Genomic DNA, 23,600 nt, shown 5'->3' on the forward strand with positions numbered 1-23,600 from the left:
TTCAGGGTCTAAGGATGTTTTGAATCTGAAATGTACCCCAAGAAGTTCATGCTTAGTCTTAGCAAGGCTTGATGGAACACACCTTCAATTCCAGAACTCAGGGTGCAAGGATCTCCAAGTTCCAGGACAGCTTGGGAACAGATAATGAGATCTTATTCACTGTTTGGGAAGTTGTATAAACTTTAGCATGTGGAATCTGGCTAAAGGTCTCCGGGAGTGGGCCCCTGTATATCTGTGGTCCTTCTAGTAACACCCACAGGTTTGTGGTTAGCTGTGAATAGCTCTCCTCTGTCACAGTGTTCTGTTCAGGGACCAAATGATCATGGCCCTTTGACATAGAGAAATAAGCATTTGGTCTCAGTGCTACAAAGGTAACTAACAGCTGAGTCTACATCACCACCAGTTTCCTGAGCTCACACTAGGTGTTGGGGAGATTTTTGGTCCTGGGAGACAGAAAAATCTTGTCTTCCATACTTGAGACATTTAATTAAAAAACCTCTCAGGACAGCCTCCCTTTGGCCAGGTAGCAAGCAAGGTAGGAACAGTAAATGGTCTCCTCTCCCCATCTGTGGACATGATGTGACCAGCTGTCTCATTCTCCTAATGCTGTCTTTACTGCAGGAACACGCTAGATCCTGAATTGAGAGCCAAAATAAACACTTCCTCCCCTAAGCTGCTTTTTATCTGGGTATTTTTATCACAGCAACAGAAAGGGTTAGTTTTTAAATATAATTCTATCTAAAGTATAATTTTGTCATGATGCTGTATATAGGTAGCAGGATTAAATCAGGCTAATTATGATCTCAAATATTATTTCTGGTGGTTGAGAACGCTTGCAATTTACTTAGTATGTAAAGATACATTGGAGCTGGAGAAGTGACTCGGCAGGTGTTGCCCCTCCAGAGTTCACATCTGGAGAAGTGACTCGGCAGGTGTTGCCCCTCCAGAGTTCACATCTGGAGAAGTGACTTGGCAGGTGTTGCCCTTCCAGAGTTCACATCTGGAGAAGTGACTTGGCAGGTGTTGCCCTTCCAGAGTTCACATCTGGAGAAGTGACTCAGCAGGTGTTGCCCTTCCAGAGGACCTAGCAGCAGTCACATCTGGCAGCTCACCACTACCTGAAACTCCAGTTCCAGGGGATCAGATGCCTTCGTCTGGTCTTCTCAGAAACCTGGCCTTCTCAAATAGTGGAACACTAAAATACATTCAGTTATATACACACAGACATTCAAAAATAAATAAATAACATTTAAATTACAAATAAAAGATGGGAGGAGGTGGGTCACAGAGGGAGGGGAAACTGCATCAGGATGGAATAAATGAGAAAATAAGCTAATAAAAAGATTTTTAAAAGAATATTGGGGCCGAAGAGATGACTCAGCAATTAAGAGCACTGACTGCTCTTCCAGAGGTCCTGAGTTCAATTCCCAGCAACCACATGGTGGCTCACAACCATCTGTAATGGGATCCGATGCCCTCTTATGGTGTGACTGAAGACAGCCATAATGTTCTCATGTAAGTAAATAATACATAAATAAATAATGGGTTTTTTAAAAAAATAAATACATTAACCATAGTTACCATGTTATGACACATCTCACAAAGCTTCCTCCTAACCAAACTCTGTACCCGATGACTAACATGTCCTATTCGCCAGTGATCACAATTCTCCACCCAGTATGTTTGTTTTAGACTCTGTATAAAGATCATACAGTATTAATCCTTTTGTAACTAAATCATGTCACTTAGTGCGTGTCCTCTAGGTTTATACAGGCTACCACAAATTAATTCCCTTCCTTTTTTAAAGCTGGAACAATTAACATTACTTTAATATGAGAAAACTAAAGCTTCCCTGGTAAGACCGGGAACAAGGTTCGACAATCCCCTCTCAAAGTCCTACCTAAAGTAATAAAAAGAATAGAGAAGGCAATTTTGTTGGGAACAATGACAGAGAAAGTCTCTGTCCACAGCAAGATCATTAAGGCGGAAGAACAACAGAAATGAACAAAAACTTAGAATACATTAACATAGCAAACGCATTACCACTTAGGCGTAAAACAAAAACACATAGAAGATCTATGCGATCTGTATGATAAAAAAGACACAACTTTGAAGCTGTCAGTGAACTAAATGAAATGATACCCATCCATGTTCACTGACAGCAAAATGACAGAGCTCCATGAGTATCCAAATGTCAGAGCTTCCCAACTCGATCTATAGACCCAACAACATGCCAATCGGCGCTGTCAGCAAGTTCTCTTGTGGCTACTGGCAAACCGATTCTAACATTTCCATAGGGGACGAAAGGTCTCAGCGTTGCCCAGCTCAACACTGAAAAGAAGCTGACCATGTGGTGCACAGCTATAAACCAGCACCAAGGACACTGGAGCAGGACTGAGTTCCAGGCCAAGACTTGTAAACAGGCAAATGGAAGGATGGCACCAGTCAACTGGATTACTATAAAACTACAACTGGCGGGGAAGGGGGAGACATCCTCTTGTAGATGGAGGAGGAGGTATGGGATGGGGTAGAACAGTCAGAGGATGGACCAGGAAGGGGATAAAGTCTGGATTGTTAAAAAAAAAAAAAAAAAAAAGATGAATAAAATAACCAACGTCAAGAAACTAGGGAAAGGCTTGCATAAAGATAGTCTCCAAAAAGCTGAGCAAAGCCATAAAAGGAAGCAAAGGTGGTATTGGAACAGGCATACAGTGCACGTGTGTACACACACACAAATCCACAACAAACCTGATTATCGTCACAACACTGAAAATGGATCATAGACCTAAGTGGAAAATACAAAGTTGGAAAATTCCAAGAAGAAAACTAAATGACGCCTGCTTTGGAAAATTAAAACTCTCCCCATATGGCTCAAGAACTTTAAATTCATTTATTGACAAATATTTGAGTGGACAAATGTATTTATATCAAACAACAACAAAAAACAAGTATCACAAAATAAGCTACAGTTATTACCGACTTGAAATTGATTCCTCTTTTCAAAGATCAGTGCTGGCCCACTGAATTATCATCTTTGAATAAGAAACCAAAAAGAAAAGGTAACATTTTAGAAAGAAAAATTATAGCTTCAAAAGAAATGCAATTCATTTCAAGAAAGCATACATTTCTCTTTTTTTTTTTATTAACTTGAGTATTTCTTATTTACATTTAGCATACATTTTTTTTTTTTTTGGTTCTTTTTTTCAGAGCTGGGGACCGAACCCAGGGCCTTGCGCTTCCTAGGCAAGCGCTCTACCACCGAGCTAAATCCCCAACCCCAGCATACATTTTTCTTAATATGAATTAGAAAGGTTAATTACTTGGTAAAAATGACACACATTTTAACTTTAAAAACTACAGCAAACAAACAATTAAAAAAAAAAAAAAACTTGGTTAATTCTATGTAGGCGTAAGTTGAATCCAAGCATACTTACAACTAAACATAAAAGTAGTTCAGAGGTACGTGCATTCTTAGTGGGAGATTTAGGCCTCCTGGTCTTTGTTAATTTTATTACCTAGTTCAACAAAATTGTTACATTTCCATGATGCACTATATATAAAGAAAAGTTGTTTTATCAGTAATTTCTCTGTGACTACTTTTAAGAAAAATTCTACAAAGCAAGCAAACTATGAAGCCTAGTGTGACCACAGCACTCTCAGCAGAAATGGGGTTTAAATCTCAGGTCAGCAGCCTGCCTATCAGAGGTGGGGCTGAACAGACTGGGAGGCTCAAAAGCTAACCTAGGCCTCTGAGTGTCTCACCATGTCCAAAGCTAAAGAGAGACCACCCGTTATCAACTCAGGGCTGTGGAAAAATGGAAAACCTTGTGATCATTTTACAGGAAAACCTTCTATGATCATTTTACAGGAGAACTAAAAGAAAATTAGTGAGGAAGGTTACCTCAAATAATTTCAAAAAAATCAGAGCCCAGTGTGCTACTGCACACCTTTAGTCTGAGCACTGGGAGTGGGGAGGGAAGCAGAAGTAGGTGGACCTCTGTAAATTCAAGGCCAGGCCAGCCTGGTCTATATAGTGAGCTCCAGGACAGCTAGGGATATGTAGAGACCCTGTCTTAAAAAAAAAAAAAAACAAAAAACATAATTCAAACAAGCAACAGCTACCTTAATGAAGCTTTAGACTCATGTAATAAACTTTAGCTACCTCTTAAGTAGAGATCTCTTCTGATGCAAAATTTCATGCAAATAAAGAATACTCTTCCCAGACAAAGAAACAGATTAAAGGGCTGGAGAGATGGCTCAGCGGTTAAGAGCACTGACTGCTCTTCCAGAGGTCCTGAGTTATATTCCCAGCAACCACATGGTGGCTCACAACCATCTGTAATGGGATCCGATGCCCTCTTCTGGTGTGTGTGAGGACAGCTACAGTGTACTTATATATAATAAATGAATAAATCTTAAAAAAAAAAAAAGATGCTAAAAAAAAAAAAGAAACAGATTAAAGATTACGAGACTTATAAAGTAATTATACATTTATCAAACTGGAAAGAGTTTAACCTCCTCCTCTACAAACGCACCAGCCACAGCAGTGAACATCACTGTGGTGCTGCTAACATGGTCTCACCCTCACATCGAGCAGAGCAGGAGAGGACTTGATGAAAACATCAAGGGCTAGGGACAGCTCTGTAGGGCTTCCATCTCCAGCTCGACCAAAGGGAACAGGAAGAAAACAACGCAAACGCTGTGACATCCCTACCCCAAGGACTCCTCAAACGCCACTTCTCAGCTTTTAACAGGTACACTACCTTACATAAGATATGCATCCTCATGGTAAAGTGTCCAGTTATGAAACTGCTCGCCACTGAACACCATGAAAACACGTTAACCTGCTCAGGATGACAACTGAGAAGGCAGAGAAGACTGGGCCTGTTAGAACAGTTTATCCATTCACTGCACTGATTCTAGGAAAATCTACTTCCGTACTTCCTGTTGTGAGAGATTACACACCTCTGATTTAAAACCTAAAGGAAGGACGACCAGAAGCAGAGGATGTAGGGAGTAAAGGAAGGACACAAAGTTTTACATACGATTACAAATATTAAATAAACTATATATATATACATGTTATAAAGGAAAGGGGTTTTTCTTAAAACAAAAATGGTTTAAAAACTTTAATCTTCTAAAGACTTTTGCAGTAATATCAAGCTATGGCAATATACAAAACTGAAGTATGTAGAAACATTTTGTTGCCTGTTGTCTCCTGTGCAATCACAAAGTACTCAAAAATTCTTTGACCTGAAGGAAGGAAAAAAAAATGAATACAATTCATTCAATTAATTTGATAGCTAATATTCATCTTCAACTAAGAGAAGAGCTGAACAGCCCAACTGTATAAATAATGATCATGATGGCACAGTTTTTATTTTCAAAGCAAATACCAAGTATTTCAGTAGTAGGATGAATAGCCTAAAATTGTTAATTTACATTTAAGGCTAATAAAAGTTTCAAAAGATTGATATAATTCTAAAAGACTCATTACACTAGTTTTATGGTCTATATGTATATGCATATATACATTAAGGCTGATAAAAGTTTTAAAAGATTAACACTATTCTAAAAGACCTGTAACACTAGTTTTATGGTCTCTATGCACATGCATATGTACGTATGTACATTTAAATAAATAACAGATCTCTGACATATACAGCTTTAATGTTGATAATCAGATAGATATTAAACATCTCTTCAATTCAAACATTTAAAGCTGCGGTATTAAGACACAATTTTCTTATTTTATCTTTTAAGTGAGAATATTTCATCTGCATGTCTATGTACCACGGGTGTGCCTGGTGCCAGGAGAAGCCAGAGAGGGTGTCAGATGCCCTGAAACTGGAGTCACGGCCAGTTCTAAGTCAGCACGCAGGTGCTGGGAAGCCAACTCCAGACTGCTGAGGCGTCTCTCCAGCCCCAAGGCATAAAGTTCTGGAATGTTAGTGCATGGACAAAGCTATATGCCTTCTGAACAAACCTAGCCGGGAGATAAAGACCACGAAGCCAGACTCTCCTTCTCCACTCTGGACTATAAAATTCTCCTTAGAGGGTAAGGGCTAGTGCCTTGTAAAAACATTCCCCCAGATTCTACGATTATTAATTTTTAAAAAGAATAATATGAAATGATTCCAGGTCTAAGAAAGTAAGGCGTTTATTTAAAGCTAAGAAATGTGGTGCTGGAGAGATGACTGGGAGTTTTAAGAGCACTTGGTGATCTTGCAAAGGACCCAGGTTTCATCCCCAGCTCCCATGACGGTTCACAACCACCTGCAGCTCCTGTAACTGCAGGGGACCTGACATCTCCTGGCATCCTGGAGCACCATGCACATGTGTGTACTTATATACTCGCAGACAAGACTCTCACACTCATTAAAAGTAAATTAAATTTTAATAGGGACTAGAGAGATCACTCAGTGGTTAACACCTGCTCTGCCAAAGGTCCTGGGTTCAAGTCCCACACCGGCATGACAGCTCACAACCATCTATGACTACAGTCCCATGAGATCCAATGTCCTCTTCTAGTACGCAGACATACATAAAGGCAATACACCAATGTGCATAGAATGATAAATAAATCTTTTTTTAAAAGATTTAAATAATAAAATAAAATTTAGAAAATGGTTTTACAGGTTCAGTTAAATTGATACTTGGTGTTTTCACAACTGCTATTAATTTTATTTTAATGTATCACATTAATTCTACCTTATGTTTTAATATCATAAATAGTAAGTCACTTGCGTTTTCCACTCATGTATTATTTTATATGATGGGGAACTAACCATATATATAAAGAATCTTAAATACTGAGGCTTCCGATTTCTTTGAGATACAGTCTGGGTTATTCATGAGAGAAACAAGCAAACAGAGGACAACAACAAAAACAGTCTCTAAGTTTCTTTCAAAACTAAACAAAGGTGTGGTTTTCTTCAAACCTGAAATCACTAAATTAATTAATGTGGATAAGGATATTTATTATACAATTCTAATTACCACCTTAAAGATTACCAGCAAGTCTCCCCTCTATATGTGTAGACGACATGATCAATTCTCAACTACTGGAGGGTTAAATTACCCTTTGTTAATACAATGTCTCAATGATTAGAACAAGGCCGACTCTTCCTTAACGTGGTCTCCAACAAAGATTCACAGCAACACTGCCCAATCTCCCAACGTCAACTACAAACGAATGAGATGACATTCTACAGCTTGAAGTACCCTCCATACTGAGTTCCTTGAAAAGCACAAACTAGTTTTCTAAGCAATTTATATTAAAACACTGACATATTGTTGAGGTGTGAAGGAAAAAATGAGAGAAAGCAGGAGAAAGGTGAGAAAAGGCACAAGGCTACAATTACTCCTGTCTTTCCAAAAAGGAAATAAAAAGCTAAAGATATTTTAGCTCAGGTCAGAGCTGGAATTCAAAGCCAGGACTCAAACTAAACAATGTAAAATTTCCTACAAATTCTAAATTTCTTAATGGTGTGTGTGTGTGTGTGTGTGTGTGTGTGTGTGTGTGTGTGTGTGTGTGTGAGAGAGAGAGAATGTGTGTGTGTGTGTGTGTGAGAGAGAGAGAGAGAGAGAGAAAGAGAGAGAGAGGGAGGGAGAGAGGGAGAGGGAGAGGGAGAGAGAGAGAGAGAGAGAGAGAGAGAGAGAGAGAGAGAGAGAGAGAAAAGTGCTGTGGTTTGCCCTGAAGTTATCATGCTAATTCCACTGCCCCTAGGACAGCTGCCTAGTCACATACTCAGGAATCAGGTGACTTGATCAGAACCTGTTCCCCATTGAATTTGTAAAGTACAGGTGTGGGGCAGGTACAGGATAGAAGGAGGCCTGTTATTGGAGGAGAAGGAAGGATGGGCGGGAGAGAAGTTTGAAGGAAGAGAAGAGAGGAGGAGAGAGGAGAGGGAGAGAGAGGCTGAGAAGCGGTGTCAGGACAAGATGGCAGGTGATGTTAAGATTCTGCTCTGTGTATTTACAGGTTGTTATTAATATTCTCAAGGGATGGATGGTACCGGGCTTTGTATGTTTAAGCGGGCAATTATATCTTACCAATTGGATCTAAGATTATTGTGCTGTGTGTTCTTTTATGTGAGGGTTTGGGTGTAGGAAAGTGTGTGGCTGGGCTGTGTTTCCGCCAAGATATCTAGCAGATATCTTGGGGCACCGAGGTGTAGACCCAGTGAGGTAAAAGACACTATACCCTTTTTATTATTATATTTTTACAACAACAAAAGAGAGAGAGAGAGAGAGTGAGTGTGTGTGTGTGTGTGTGTGTGTGTGTGTGTGTGTGTGTGTGTTCGATCTTGGGGCTCAAACCCAGGGCCTCATGAGGGCCTGGAAGCACCCTGCCCACAGGCTACACCCCAGTCCTCTAATGTAATTTTAAAGAAGCTTTTCTGTACGAAGCTGTTTTCACACACTAAGAGGATTGTCTTGGATAGGACAAAACAAATACTAGCCTTTTTCTAAACTCACCTTTTCAACCAGACTTTCGTGTTTGTCTTTAAAGTCTTCATTAACATCCAATGTGAGGATAGGCACCTCTTGGAGATATTCAAAGTTGGTTCTGTTTAAAAAAGATGACCAAATCAGGAAAGCAGTAAATCGAGGAAAACTATGAACAACCCCTACTACTCAAAACTCATTTTATGCTAAGGTTGCCCTGTAGTGGTGCAGCTGGCAGTCTCTTCGTTACATGCGGATTTACCGTCACGTGTACAACAGCCTCAGTTACAGAACATATAAAACTGGGCATTATGATGCATCATTCCTCAAAAGCAAAAAACTAAGAGGTTTTGTGTTTCGAGGATAAAGAAGCCACTGGTACAGTGTAGTGCAGAGCAGTTACCTAGTGTGTCCAAAGCAATGGGCTCCGTTCCCAACACTTCCAAAAAATAAGGAAAACTGAACCAACCACAAGAGCCATTCAGAGCCTCAGGGCTATGCTGTCACAGTTCCATACTGTCTAAGAGCTGACTGGGACAAAGTTCACGCCATTAACCAGCCTACTGTCTACGTGTTTTCAAGTGTGATTGAAAACACCAGCTTAAAATATATCCCAGTATCTCCCCTTGGCCACGTGGGATGCATGCCAAGAACTCAGTGAGACTGAAACCACGGGCAGCATGCACTTCATATACACTGGTTTTTCTCTTACATAGATATACATATACAAATTCAATGTTCTTTCTACTTGAAAACTGCCTTTTCCTAGCCAGGCTGTGGTCCAGCCTGGTCTACAGAGTGAGTTCCAGGATAGCCAAGGCTCTTGGGAGAAACCCTGTCTTGAAAAACCTAACCACCCAACCAACCAACCAAACAAGCAAGCAAACAAACACCCTGCCTTTTCCTTCCCTCATGTTGAGAGCATTCCCTTTTCAGCTGAAAAAACAGTGTGGTTCTCTCTGGCATAAGGTTACTAATATCCCTCCCTACTCATTTCAGAGCCATTACCAAGGCAAGGATGATTGGTTATAAGCACTGTCATACTGTGACAAGTTACTAATGACAACAGAGCACTTCCTGGATACGCAGGACAGAAGGACCACAAAAGGGTGGCCTCAAGCTCCTGGCCTCCCAGAAAACAGACTACAGACAGGTACAATCAGCTTAGCAAACTTTATGAAATTTCACATTTAATATTTTTAGATTAAAGCTACTATTGTATAACTAGAAGTATAAAAACTGAAACATCGTATATATATATGAAGTATATATCGTCAGGCTATACCACCTTAAATTATTTCTGAATGTATCTTAACATACACAATCATTTATCATTTAAAGCATCGGTTCCATTAGAAGATAGTTACAAAGCCTTCAAGCAAGAATCTCGGGAAAATGAGCAAATACATAAATAAAAGTAAACGCTTGCACACGCTGCTACTATGTCTGGGAAATCTGATTAAGAGAATCAGACAGGCAAACAGCGTAAAAGTCTTACTTCAGAGTCCGATGAAGGAGCCAGCTTTCGTGTTTATAGTGAAGTTTCTCTAAATATTCAAGAGGAATGCCTTGCTCTTCATCCCTTCCCCGTATATATATTCTATTTAAGCACTTCTAAAAGCAAGACATGAAAAAAAAGTCAAGTAATTATTTGTGTCTGCTGTTGTAAAAATGTTATCTTCTGGTATCTTTTCCGTTAGCTGAAAACATGTATTTATTTCTCCTAGAAAACTGAAATACCCAATTTTTCCCTGTAAGTCCTTATTTCAGCCAGATGATAGTTCCAAAGTACTCAGAAACTTGAAAAATAAATCAGTATTCACACATGAAAGACACTAATTTAGGTATGACAAAAGAGTAAGGGGGGGTAATAGTTCATTAAATATTTACCACATTTTTTTTTTAAATCTATCCATCCTAATTGGGTGCTAAGCACACAAGTTTATGTCTGTTTTTCTGTACTCCGTCCCTGTAAGAGTGGCTCACCACCGGGTGGAAGCTCTAAACTGCCATGCCCTAAAAGAACACAGGACTTTATACCTGTCCTCAGTTTGTATTACTAAGCAAGGTGGCACCAGCCACTGTGGCTTTTCAGCACTTGAAACATGGAGAATGTGGCGACCGAGGAACAGAATTTTCAAACTTTATGTATAATTGTAATAATTATAAACTTAAATAGTCACATTAAACCATGGTATTCTAAATCATTTTTCTCTAACAGTATAAAGCAAATGAAATGTCAATCAATTTGTGAGAGCGCACAGACACTCAGATGTCAGATCCTCCACACCGTGCTATCTCTAGTAAGGCACCCGTCTACAATGTACAAGGTCCTGGGTTCAATCCCCAGCCCTGCAGAAAGGAAGAAAAAAATGGATCTCTAACAAACAACATTTAGGAGATAGAGCAGCACATAAACTGGGCCACAGCCTGCTATGAATCCCTTTTCAGTAATGAAGATATAAATGAGCCAGGTATGGTGGCACACACCTTCAATCCCAGCAGCCCAGAGGCAGAGGCAGGCGCACCTCTAATCACTTGGAGGCCAGCCCGGTCTACATAGTGAGACCCAGGGCAGCCAGGGCTACATAGAGAGAGCTTGTCTCAAAAACAAAACAAAACACAAAAGATTACATAAATGAGAGACTGGGAATACAGCTCAGTCAGGAGAGTCCCAGGACGCAAAAAATCTGAGAGAAGGTGGTTAGAAGCAGCCACATCCTCAGGGGCGGCCGGCCAGCCACTCTAGACAACCAGTGAGCTTCCAGTTCAGAGTCCCTGTCTCAAAAAACAAGAGGGTGAAAGAGAAATAGTCTTCTCCAGGGATGAGCCCCATGATAGGTTATCCAATCCCAAGCAGCCAAACAGCCTGTATTTACAACTGTGTGTGTGTTGTGAGTGTGTGTGTGTGAGTGTGTGTGTGTGTGAGTGTGTGTGCGTGTGTGTTGTGAGTGTGTGTGTGCATGTGTGTGTGAGTGTGTGTGTGAGTGTGTGTGAGTGTGTGTGTGTGCGTGTGTGTGCGTGTGTTGTGAGTGTGTGTGTGTGCATGTGTGTGTGAGTGTGTGTGTGAGTGTGTGTGAGTGTGTGTGTTGTGAGTGTGTGTGCGTGTGTGTGTGTGTGTGTTGTGAGTGTGTGTGTGTGTGTTGTGAGTGTGTGTGCGCGCACACATGCACATGCAACAATAATAATTGAAAGTGAGGAAATGGTAGAAGTTGGGAGAGGAGGGAAGCGAGAAAGGACATAAAGAAGAGAACTTAAATATGAAATTCTCAGTGGTCAGTCAGTCTAGCTGACCTGACCTTTCTGGATCCATTATGTAATACATGCATAGAACAGGAATTTATCTAACACAAGGGGTCTTTCCAGGGGATCTCCCTTAGCTGAAAATGACAAGATCTCTAAGTCTCTTTGCATGTGTGTCACTTGTACTGAGTCACAAGTAACCATAAAATGTTTCTTAAAGTGAACCAAGATCTCTAAGTCTCTTTGCATGTGTGTCACTTGTACTGAGTCACAGGTAACCATAAAATGTTTCTTAGAGTGAACTTCAACAGTGTGATATTCGCAAAGCAAGCACTCATTGCTCCCATCGTGTCTCCACTGGCCCTAAGAATCCAACAGTAGCTAAAACACCTACTCCCAGTTCCACTTCATCGAGCCTATGCTACACAAGTGGCTTCAGTGAGTCTCTCATTCCAACTGTGATGGGATATGAGGATCTGAGTAAGTGAGGAATTAAGACAAAAAATAAAATAGAACTGGATGAAGAACAGAGAAGACCAAGCTCGCCACATCTAGATTTCTAGTTTGTGAAAACTTGTAGTGTTGTTAAGTTTCCAGGTGAGGAGTTAGAGGGTTAGTTGTTTTATTATTTATTTATTTATCTACTTATCTATTTATTTATTTATTTAACTTACTAACTTTACATCCAGCTCACTGCCCCCCTCCTAGTCACACCCTCCCACAATCCTTTCCCCAACCCCACCCCTTCTCCTCTGAGCAAGTGGAGGCCCCTCTGGGTATCCCTTCGCCCTGGCACGTCAAGTCTCTGCCAGGCTAGGCACTTCTCCCACAAGGCAGCCCGGCTAGAAGAACGTGTCCCACATACAGGCAACAGCTTTAGGGACAGCCCCCACTCCAACTGTTAGGGACCCACATGAAGAGCAAGCTACACATCTGTACCAGGAGGCCTAGGTCCACTTTATCTGTATGAGTGTCTGGCTGCACGTACATCTGGCCATCCCATGTATGTAGTGCCCACAGGACAGAAGAGGTTGTCAAATCCCTTGGAACTGGAGTTACAGGTGAGCCACAATGTGGAATCTAAGAATTGAACTTGGGTCCTCTGGAAGAGCAGTCCTATTAACCGCTGAGATCTCTCTCCGTCTTAGAAGTTGGTTCTAAGTTGTTATTACTCCAACCAACCAGAGCTCCCGGGACTAACCACTACCGAAAGAGTACACATGGACCGACCCAGGGCTCCAACTGCATATCAGCAGAGAATAGCCTTGTCGGGGCACCAGGGGAAGGGGAAGCCCTTGGTCCTGCCAAGGCTGGACCCCCAGTGCAGGGGAATATGGGGGGGGGGGGGGCAATAAGGGGGATGTTTAGGGGGAATACCCATATGGGGGAAGGGAGGGGAGGAAATGGGGGCTTATGGACAGGAAATCAGGAAGGGGACTAACCTTTGAAATATAAGTAAAGAAATATATTTTAAAAAAATAAAAAAATTGTTATTACTACAACCTTCTTGTGATTTCTGATATTACCTTAAAATTTCAACGGCACAAGCAAATGCTTATTGGTCTTACCTCTGGAGTAGCTCGAAGATAAATTATTCCATCCAATTCAAGGCTTTGGCCAAACTGGCTATTCATCCAGTCATGCCAGTCTTGATATATTGTCCATTCTGTTTCATTCATGCAGTCAGATTCATACAAATTAGATGCGAAAATATACCTGAAAAAGAATCTTTGTCAGCATATACAGCCTTTCAAACACCGACATACCAAACAGAAAAGAGAACACGGGTATAAACACGCTCCTAAATCCTGTAGTCTTGTGTGCCTTGGAAGACACACATGAAATGTCTTCCCAAGTACAAGAAATGTCTTCTTTGCCAGTAGCTCTCAAATTGCTGGCTAAGGATCCCTGGAGATCCCCACGCTCCTTCCAGTTCTGAGACGCTGGCTTGCCACACACACTACCATCCTTCACCAAAACACATCACAAATATGCCAGCGTGGACGAATGCCCACTGTTAGGTCAGACGATAAAGAGCTACAGAACGTAAAGCAGTGTCGCTCTTTTCACTATGTTCACTCCCAACTTTTTTATCAGAAGTTATAGCTGCTACCACAATGAATTTGTATATTGTTTGTATACTGATTCTCAATCTTTCTGTTGTTACTGTGCTTAATTTCTAATAGCATATGAACCAAGTGACAAAACTTTCTAGACTACTCAACAATTAAAGGAAAGGGGTCCCAGGACCAAGAACTTTATAAGCCCCTATTCTAAGATAGTTTTGGAGGTGAAAGCTCCTGGTATAAGAAGGGTAACTCTAAAACACCTTTAGACAAGCTAAATTTTTATCTCCTTTTTCTAGTTGAGAGTCTAGGAGTAAATCCAGATATAATCAGAATAGATGAGGATTTTTAAAGGACTGGAAGGAAAGAATTTCTTTGGAAAGTCAAATTAGATGAGCATCTTATTCCGTAGTCCCTGTCCTAATGTCATTAGCAACTCGATGCTAAAGGTATTTTTAAGTGTCATTTTCTATCTAAAACCTCCACTCAGCCTCTAATTTGATTACCAGGAAATGAGAATAAAGAAAATGTCTCATTATAAACTCCCAAGAGCCAAATATAAGCCATTTGCATACCTGTCACTATACACAGATCGTTCAAAAAATAATACAGGTTTCTCTGCATCCCTGAGCCTGCCGTTGAGAGAGGCAAGCTGGGCCCGGATCCGGCTGAGACAGGCGTATGATTGGAAGATAAAAGACCACCGCTCAGGTTTCTCATACATCATCTGAAGAACATTCCCACCACTCTTCTGAGATGTTGTCAACTCCTATTTTACATTGTCAAAACAAACAAACAAACAAACAAACAAACCGATATAATTGCCAATGGAGTTACAATAACTGTTTTGGTTTTTTGGTTTCTGAGACAAGGTGTCAATCTGTAGCTCTGGCTGTTCTGGAACTCACAGACATCCACCTACCTCTGCCTCCCAAATGCTGGGATTAAAGGCATGTGCCACTATGCCCGTCTATTTAACTTTTTAAGAGGTTCAAAAGAGAAATGGGGGATGGGGAGTGTGTGCTGGAAATATGGCTCAGTGGTTAAGAGCACTTGCTCTTCTCCCAGAGGACACAGGTCTGGTTCCCTATAACCATGTGGTGGCTAAAAAAATGTAGTTAGAAGCCAGGTGGTTGAAGCACATGTCTTTAATCCCAGAGGCAGAGGCAGGTGGATCTCGAGTTTAAGGTCGGGCTGGTCTATAGAGCGAGTTCTAGGACAGCCAGGGCTACATAGAGAAACCTTGTCTCAGAGCGGGAGACAGTGCAATTCCAATTCCAGAAAAATCTAACATCCTCTTCTGGCCTCATGGGCACCTATGTGGTACAGACATACATACAAGCAAACACCCACACACATAAAAGATAAATAAATAGAGAAATTTCACAAATAAATCCATAATTACTAGACCATTAAGTTCCTCTTCCTTCCCCTTTTCTAGCATGACTTATGTTATCTACTGCCTAAAATAACCTTAAATCTTCCTCACAAGTAACTAACAGCCTACAGAAGACATTGGCAATACTTCACAGCTAACAAAAGATACTCAGATTTATGTTTCTGTTTTTAAAACAGAAAAGATAAACAATATGGCACTTATATTGCTTTCCCAGAATAATGAGCTACAGGGCTAGCAAGGTCCCTGGAAGTGTAGCCACTCAAGCCTGACAGGAAAAGTCTGATCCTCCGAATGCACGTACAGGTAGAAAACGCCAAATCCAAAACCTGTCCTCTGACCTCCAACTACTGTGTCAAATTTATGCCTGCATATATACCACATATACACACAAATAAATTTTTATTAAAAAAAGTCAGCTACCGGGGTACAGGTCCCAGCAACACAAGGCAGCTCTCTGTAATTCCTTTCAGGGAATTTGATGACCCCTTCTGACCTCTGCAGGCACCATCACATGGTGCACATACATACACACACAGTCAACCCATTCCTACACATAATAAAATAATAAATCTCTAAGAAAGTCAACGACAGCTAAGTCCCATCTGCCTCTCCCAGGTCAGACACATACACTGTTTAACCGCTCCCACCATTCCCCAGCTGTCTAAGAGAACTAACTTAAGGGCTCTTCCAGTGACTTGAGCTCTCATCCTTATAGACAACACCTAAGTTGAAATCATCAAGGGGTGAAAAGGTGTCAGAGCTTAAAAGAGTGCCCTGCGGGGGCCTCGTGACTGTTGTGAGCCTGTTCTGACTATGGTGAGCCACTCTGATTTCCCTGCAGCACATTTCTCTAGCCCAGGGGAAAAAATCCAAAGTATAAAAACCAAAGTACACTGACTACTCTATGTGTGTGTTTTCACAACATCATAAAGCTAAAAAAGATGGTAGGTTAAACCACTGAGCTAGGGTTAAACCTTAGGCTGGGTGTACTCATTGCCTCGCCTCCTTAGGTATGAGTCTGTAACTCCAATCTTGTGATGTGACAGAGAAAAGTGATGCTCCAAACTTGCAATCCAATGCGATGTTGTTGGGACCAATATTTTCAGCATTGAGGAAAAAATATAAACATAAAAAAATTAGCTTAAAATGCATTGGCTGCTCTTCCAGAGGTCTGAGTTCAATTCCCAGTAACCACATGGTGGCTCACAACCATCTATAATAAGCTCTTGTGCCTTCTTCTGTCATACAGGCATACATGCAAATAGATGACTCATTTACATACATAAATAAAAATCTTTCTTTCTTGAGACAACTGTCTACGCTGACCTCAAGTCCCCAGCACAGGCAAACCCACCTTAGTCTCTTACTGCATGAATAGAGCTAAAGCACTCAAACTAACAGATTGATTTTATTTATTTATCTACCTGCATACCTACTTACTTACTAGTGTTTTATTGCATCTATTTATTTACTGTATATGTGTGAGGTACAATCATGGCAGACAGAGGTCGGAGGACGGAAGTTCTGGTTAGTTCCTTCTACAACATGTGTCCTGGGAACTGAACTGAGGTCATCAGACTTGGTAGAAAATTCCTTTGCCCCTGAGGTATCTCATAGACCCCACCCCCAGCCTAAAGTTAACTATGCTCTGCAAATACAAGTATGAGAAATATCTTTAGTTATCAAAACCTTATATCCAACACACACACACACACACACACACAGAGTTACATATATCCCTGTGTAGCTAGTTTTCTGTCAACTTTACACAAACTACAGTCATCTGAGAGGAGGGAACCACAATTGAGAAGAGGCCTCCATTAGATCTGGCCGTAGGCAAGCCTGTAGGGCCTCCCTGGGCTGCTAGTAAACAGCCTCTTCCAAGTCCTCTGCTCTCAGCTCCTGTCCTCAGGGTCCTCCCCTGCCTGAGTTCCTGTCCTGATTTTCTTAGATGATAACCACTATGAGAAAGTGTAAGCAAAAGAAGCCTTTTCCTCCCCAAGTTGCTACTGGGCGTGGTGTTTCAGGACAGCAATAGTAACCCTAGGTAAGACACCCCAGAAGGCTACAAACAGAAATTCTTGCTACTGGTTTTCTTCTATATGACTTACATTTTAAATATCCAATATTTCCCAGAAATGCTCATATTAGTACTTGTATTTTTTTTCAACTTGCTTCAGACTGAACAAGCATCCTTTTTCTCTAATTTCAATTTCATTTCTCCAGAAATAAAACCCCCTAGCAATCATTATCACACACAGCCACAACTTCCACTTTGATAAAATGGAATTTAACTCTTTTTATCCCCTTACTTGCAATGCCATATTGAAAAGCGTTAGTGGGGTTGGGGATTTAGCTCAGTGGTAGAGCGCTTGCCTAACAAGTGCAAGGCCTGGGTTCGGTCCCCAGCTCCGAAAAAAAAAAGAAAAAAGTGTTAGTAACACGAAATATGTCCAAAATGAAATTTTGTGGAGGATGATGTTATAGTACAGAGTAATTAGAGATAAATTGGTTTCCACATGACAAAGGGCTGAAGAGATCAATAAAATTCAACTACTGGAGGCTTTGTGTTTTCTTATTTGTTTCCATTTAAAATGCAGAAATCACTCAAGAGTTTTAACCTGTAATTAGGTTTTAAAATTATTTCAAGTTTTTAAACTTTAAAAACCTTTTAAACTTACATATAATATGTAAATCTTGAAATGCACAGCTCGCTGAATTTTTGCACATACAACTAGACTTGAGAGTTTTATTGGAAAGGTGGGGGTGGTGGGGGGTGCTATCCAAGAGACACGATACGCTGCTTCTCTAACGTAAAGAATTTTAATTTTTTTTTAATGTATGGATGTTTTCCCTGAATGGATGTCTGTACATATATACGTCCTCGGTGTCCTTGGAGACCAGAAGACGGCATCGAAGCTGTAGCTGGTTAGGAGCTGCTCCACGGGTCCAGCACCAAGACTATACTCACGTAGGTTGCCCTGCATACCTCAAACTCATCTTGGGTACTCTGCACATTGCACCACCTGGCCACAGGCTCAGGAACCACTTCCCAATCCTCACAGACTTGCTTTAAGATATTCACAAACGTTGACTTCCCGGCAGCTGTGGTCGAAGAGAAAGACAATTAAGAAAAGTTGTTAAAAGAGCAAAACACAAGCGATGGTCATCAGTTTTTAAGACTAATACTGAACAACACATACATACGCAGAAAAACACAGAGACCTTTCCCTTCCACCTTTTTAAAACTTAATGATGATCTCTAGACAACTGTACTGAACAAAGGTGTTATTGTTTTAGTTTACCTAAGGCAAGGAACTGAAGAATTCAAACCCTGGTCAAGTCTACCAGGGTCCATCCAGGCTTCTGTATTTTCAAAACCGCCCTTTCTACCGGCTCTGCTTTCTCAGTCTTATGAGCTTACTGGGAGCAACCACACTTCTGACCCTAGCACTCAACAGGTAAAGAAAAAGGACTCTGAATTCCAGGCCAGCCTGGGCTACATAGTGAGACACTCTCTCTACAAACACATACCTATAGCCCCAGAACTTGGGGGCTCAGGCAGCAGGATTGCTATGAGATGAAGTAACAAACCGGCCTAGAAGGTGAGTGCGAAGCCAGCCTATGCTGCAGAGCAAGAAAGAGCATGCCTCTCTAACCCTGCAAAAATAACAACCAATTTTTTTAAAGAGGGGAAAAGGAAGCTAGAGTCCCTAATACAACAACAAAAAGTACCAAGAAGGCAGGCGTGGTGGCATATGCCTTTGATCCCAGCACTTGGGAGGCAGAGGCAAATGGATCTCCTGGTCTATAGAGTGAATTCCAGGACAACCAGGGCTACAGAGTAGCCCAGCCTCAAAAAACAAAACAAACAAACAAAAATGATGATGATGATGATGATGATGATGGTGGTGATGGTGATGATGGTGATGATAAATAAACCAATTAAGAAATACCTATAAAAACCAATAACCACCCAATGCTTAAGAGCTGGTAACTATTGCTATCTGACCATAAGTCCTATAGCTAATAGAAATTATTTTAAGTCTTGCAAAGCACTTCCTAGGAGTAAAAGCTGTGGAAATCTGCCCCACATTTATGGCTCTGTGCTCTCTACCAAGCCGTTTAAAAAAAAGAAAAGACATGTTTTGCTTTTCCAGACCATCTCCACTGATTTCTGAGCTGCCTAGGAAAGAACAGAACAGAATGAGCTTACGTGTAATCAGGACATACTATACTCCCTGTTTTCTATCAGTGAGTCTGGACTTTGTGGCTTAAGAGGGTGTAGCAATACTTCTAATGAGCACCACGCCCTCTCTATCAGAAGTCACCAACTGTGGTCATACAAGGCATCACCAGCTATTATCAAATTCTTTCTTCCTCTACGTCTTACTAGACACACACACACACACACACACACACACACCCTATATAGCTTCAATATATTTGTCAAGTGTCCTCTTCCTTATAAAATGGACTTAAGGTTGGCACAGAACTATCTTTGACTTGAGACGTACACTCAAACCACCAGCACTGTACCAGACTCGTGCACAGAGCAGAGGAAAGGGAGATCCACATGGTGACAGGTGACAAGACAGGGCAGGTGAGGAGCGCAACATGAAAGTATATTAAACACGAAGTGTATCCAAAACAGAAGAGATAAATGTAAAGATCAACTGGGTGTCTACCGAGTTTGTGGGGAGAACCCTAGTGGCTGAAATTCTGTGCGGAAGGGCTTCAGTTTACAGACAGTACTCTATCTAGAAGAATGACTGGAATGAGCATCATTCATTGGACTAGGCAGAAAAGAGAACATGATATTCGGGGGTACTCAAGAAACACACCAACGTTATCGCAAACTACTCAAGAGTCTAAAAGCACTTAAGCCTGCTTCCAACAGTGATTACAACCAGAAAAGGCTCACACAGTCAGACTTTAAAACTAAATGCTAAATTTGACTTCAAGCTGAGCAGTCCCCAAATAGTCACTTCCAGCTCCTTCCTTAACTTTTCAGAGGGAGATCAGAGCGGGACAAAGAGCTAATAAACTAATATTCCACGAAGATGAAAGACCACAAGAATACCTATGAATAGCTTTACAAGGCACGGGAAGAGAGGTGGTACACAAGGCTTTGATCCCAAGCACCCAAAAGCAGTAGAACTCTGTATTCGAGGACAGACTGGTCTACACAGCGAGTTCCAGGCCAGTCAGGACTGCATGGTGAAACCCTGCCTCAAACAGAGCACAACTAGAAAGTCATGGTTAACTAACAGAGTCCTTAATGTCAGAGAAGCACTACCGTTCTAAAAGTCATTCTGAACACACTAAAATGAGCCTCCATAAATCTAAACTACGGAGTAGCTCAGTACCACAGAACATGAGAAAACAGGTTACATAACCAATGACCAAGCAAACTTCAAATTTTAGGAAGAACATAAGAATTACGAACCAGTCTTCGCAGATTGCACAATTTTTACAGTAACAGGTTATCTGGACCTGACAAATGACGTCATAAGGTGATGTAAACAACCTTACAATCTAAATGACACTTCCTCCAACAGAGTTGTACTCCTAGTGCTTGCCAAAGCTTGAATTATTATTATTTTTTTTTTTTTTTGGTCAAAGATCTAGATGTTTAAGGGAAACCTCAACTTGTAACTGCTAGTAAGTAAGTCAGTCATTTTTCCTAATAATGGGCAAATGCAGGCTACTAATGTGAGGCTCTTTTCTGGTCAGTAGAGGTCAGGGAGGGATGTTAAGCATGGATAGCACAATTCTATCTGTATGTAGAAAGACAGCTCTGGAAGCAAGGAAGCAGGAGATGGAGCTGCCCATTCAGAAATTATTCCAGTGCCGAGAAGATTAAAGAAGCATGAAGGAAAGGAGATGACGAGGTAATATGTTGCCTACTTGGATCCATTATGGTTCGGGTCCAAGGGGTTGTCCACTGACATTTACCCCAAAGATGACCTTACTGAGCGCTTTCTCCCGTCATGACACATGGCCATCTTTATCCATCCACTAAGACGCTCCGAGGATTCTTACTAGTAAGATAACAAACATCTCAAAGAACTTATAAGACATGAGGATCTCTTCCAGAGATGTGTGTCTTAAATGTGGGGCAAGGAAAACACGCCGTCTTTGTGCTCTACTCTCTTGATGCTTACATCTGCTCCCCTCTTCAAGAGGGGTGCTTTGAAGGTGGTAAAAATGAGAACATCTGCTGCATACATGAATAGTCAGTACTCAACCTGCAGCCCACAACCTAACAGCTGTTCCAAAACAGGAAACGTTGGTCGGTTTCCCGCGGTAGGACATGTACAAGAATGAGAAATTCACGGTCCCCATGCAAAATGACATGCACAGTCTAGCTTACCCCCAATAAGATTAAGGACGGAAACTCTCATAGTCCTTGAGCCACACCTAATACTTACCTGTATGTGGGAAAGGGAGTAAAAATCTGCACACTATCAAAATCATTAAAAGCTGCTTTCCTCATGCCTCACATAGTGTTAGGTATTGCTACAGAGGCCAACCAAATGTCAACAACCAGGAAGACGTGGTGTATACGGTTCATTGTAATATTACTTAACAATTTTTAAAAACTGTATTACACTGGGCCAGACTCGGGAGGCAGAGGCAGGCGAATCTCTGAGAGCTCATGGCCAGCCTGGTCAACACAATTAACTCCAAGACAGTCAGGTCTAAAAAGAGAACCAGTCTCAAAACAAACAAATAGATAAAGTTCTACAGAAATAAACATCATGAATGAGTCTTAATGGCAGTCTAGTCAACTAAACAAGACACAGAAAACCAGACGCTCTGGTTTTGGGGTAGGGCATCGTAGAAAAACAAAACTGGCAGGGATTAAAAAAAGGAAACATGTCAGGGCTCGTCTGAGGATGGGAAGGGGGAAAGCGCTGACTACAAAGAAGCACCAAGGGAACTGGAGATGGAAATGACAAAAAATGGTCTCAATTTTGCGGGAAAACCCCAAGTCAGTGAAGACTACCGGAAGAGCGCATCTAAAAGGGGGTTCGTTTACCTACGCTACATCTCAAAAAAAACAGCACCCCCCTAACCGCGCCCCGAACCCTGGCGTTTTTAAGTTCCCAACAAAGGATGCAGTGGTCCAGAGCGCGCCTCACAAAGCCCCCGCTGGCGCCGGGCCAGACGAGCCACCGCGCCAGCGCGGGCAGGGCGGCGGGGAGGAATCGCCAAGCACCAGCCCCGCACCGGGGACACCTTACCGATGTTCCCTTCGATGGAGATCTTCTTGATGCGGGTGCCCTCAGAGCTGGTTGAGGGAGAAGAGCAGAACCTCTTAGGTGGGGTGGCCATGCCTAAGGACGCGGGACCTGCAGGAAGGCGGCGGCGGCGGCGTCGGTAGCTCGGGGTTGCAGCGTCAATCTCGCGCCGGCGGGACCCGCACTTTGACTTTGGCGCGCGGAGGCGCAGGCGACTGGGCGGGCCTGCGAAGGACCCCGCCCTGGCAGCCCCGACTCCCACCCTCCAAGCCTTGCCCTCGCGAGCTCTGCACAGTGCGCAACTCCACCGGGAGGGCGAGGCGCCCCGGGAGAGGAGGGCAGGGGGCGGGACTTGTGAAGCGAACCCGGAGAGCCAGGCGACTGACCCTGCGCGACGAGCTGTGAGCCGGCGGGGGCGGGCCTCGCATAGAGTCGTGGGCGGGCAGGGGCGGGGCCTGTGCGAGGAGCAGTTTCTAGGGCAGGGGGCAGGGCTTGTACCTTAGATGGAAGGGCGGGGGCGGGCCTTGCGCAATGAGCTCATTTGAGGGCAGGGGCGGTGCTTGAGTGAAGCGCCCAAGGAGAGTGGGGGTAGGCTTTGCAGGACAAGCCCTTGGGACCCAGTCAAGCTTCGTGGTTTGAACCTTCCTGGGAAGAAAAGCAGGAAGTAGGGCTGGAGAGATGGCTCAGCGGTTAAGAGCACTGGCTTCTCTTCCAGAGGTCCTGAGTTCAATTCCCAGCAACCACAAGGTGGTTCACAACCATCTGTAATGGGATCTGATGCCCTCTTCTGTTATTCAGGCATATATGCAAATAAAACATTCTTAATAAAAGAAAAAGAAAAGCAGGAAGTAGTAATTTCAAAGAGCCACAGCAGGTGTTTTCCTGTAGTTGGCCCGCACTGTCTTAAGCGTTATTTCGTTAAGGTGCGATCCAATGCGACCCACCAAACTGCCCGGAATGACAGGAAGTGCAGGAAAGGAGGGAGTGGCTACTGGTTTAAAGTTTGAAAGGAGAAGCGAGACTGGAAACAGTCATTAAGCCACCCAAGCTCTCCCCTTTAATTTGCTGTGCTGTTTATAAAGTTACCCAACACTAGGCATGTTCCTCAGCAGCACGGCCGTGACTTAACATTGCATCTCCATCGCCTAACACGTAATTAATGTCTAAAGTCATGTACGTCATGAGCTAGAGACA

At 42.2% G+C, this 23,600-nt stretch overlaps 1 protein-coding gene across 1 annotated transcript; it reads right to left on the reverse strand.

Annotated features, from left to right (window-relative positions):
- Positions 1 to 1,805: 1,805 nt before the first annotated feature.
- Dck (deoxycytidine kinase) lies at positions 1,806 to 22,834 on the reverse strand. Its single transcript, NM_024158.2, has 7 exons — positions 22,410 to 22,834; positions 18,149 to 18,264; positions 14,336 to 14,529; positions 13,263 to 13,410; positions 9,950 to 10,065; positions 8,482 to 8,572; positions 1,806 to 5,253 (listed from the first exon to the last, which is right to left on the reverse strand). The coding sequence occupies exons 1-7, from the start codon at positions 22,498 to 22,500 to the stop codon at positions 5,227 to 5,229; spliced, it is 783 nt and encodes a 260-aa protein (NP_077072.2). The 5' UTR covers positions 22,501 to 22,834; the 3' UTR covers positions 1,806 to 5,226.
- Positions 22,835 to 23,600: the final 766 nt, after the last annotated feature.

The sequence above is a fragment of the Rattus norvegicus genome, chromosome 14, assembly GCF_036323735.1.
Source record: "Rattus norvegicus strain BN/NHsdMcwi chromosome 14, GRCr8, whole genome shotgun sequence".
NCBI classification, from domain to species: Eukaryota; Metazoa; Chordata; class Mammalia; order Rodentia; family Muridae; genus Rattus; species Rattus norvegicus.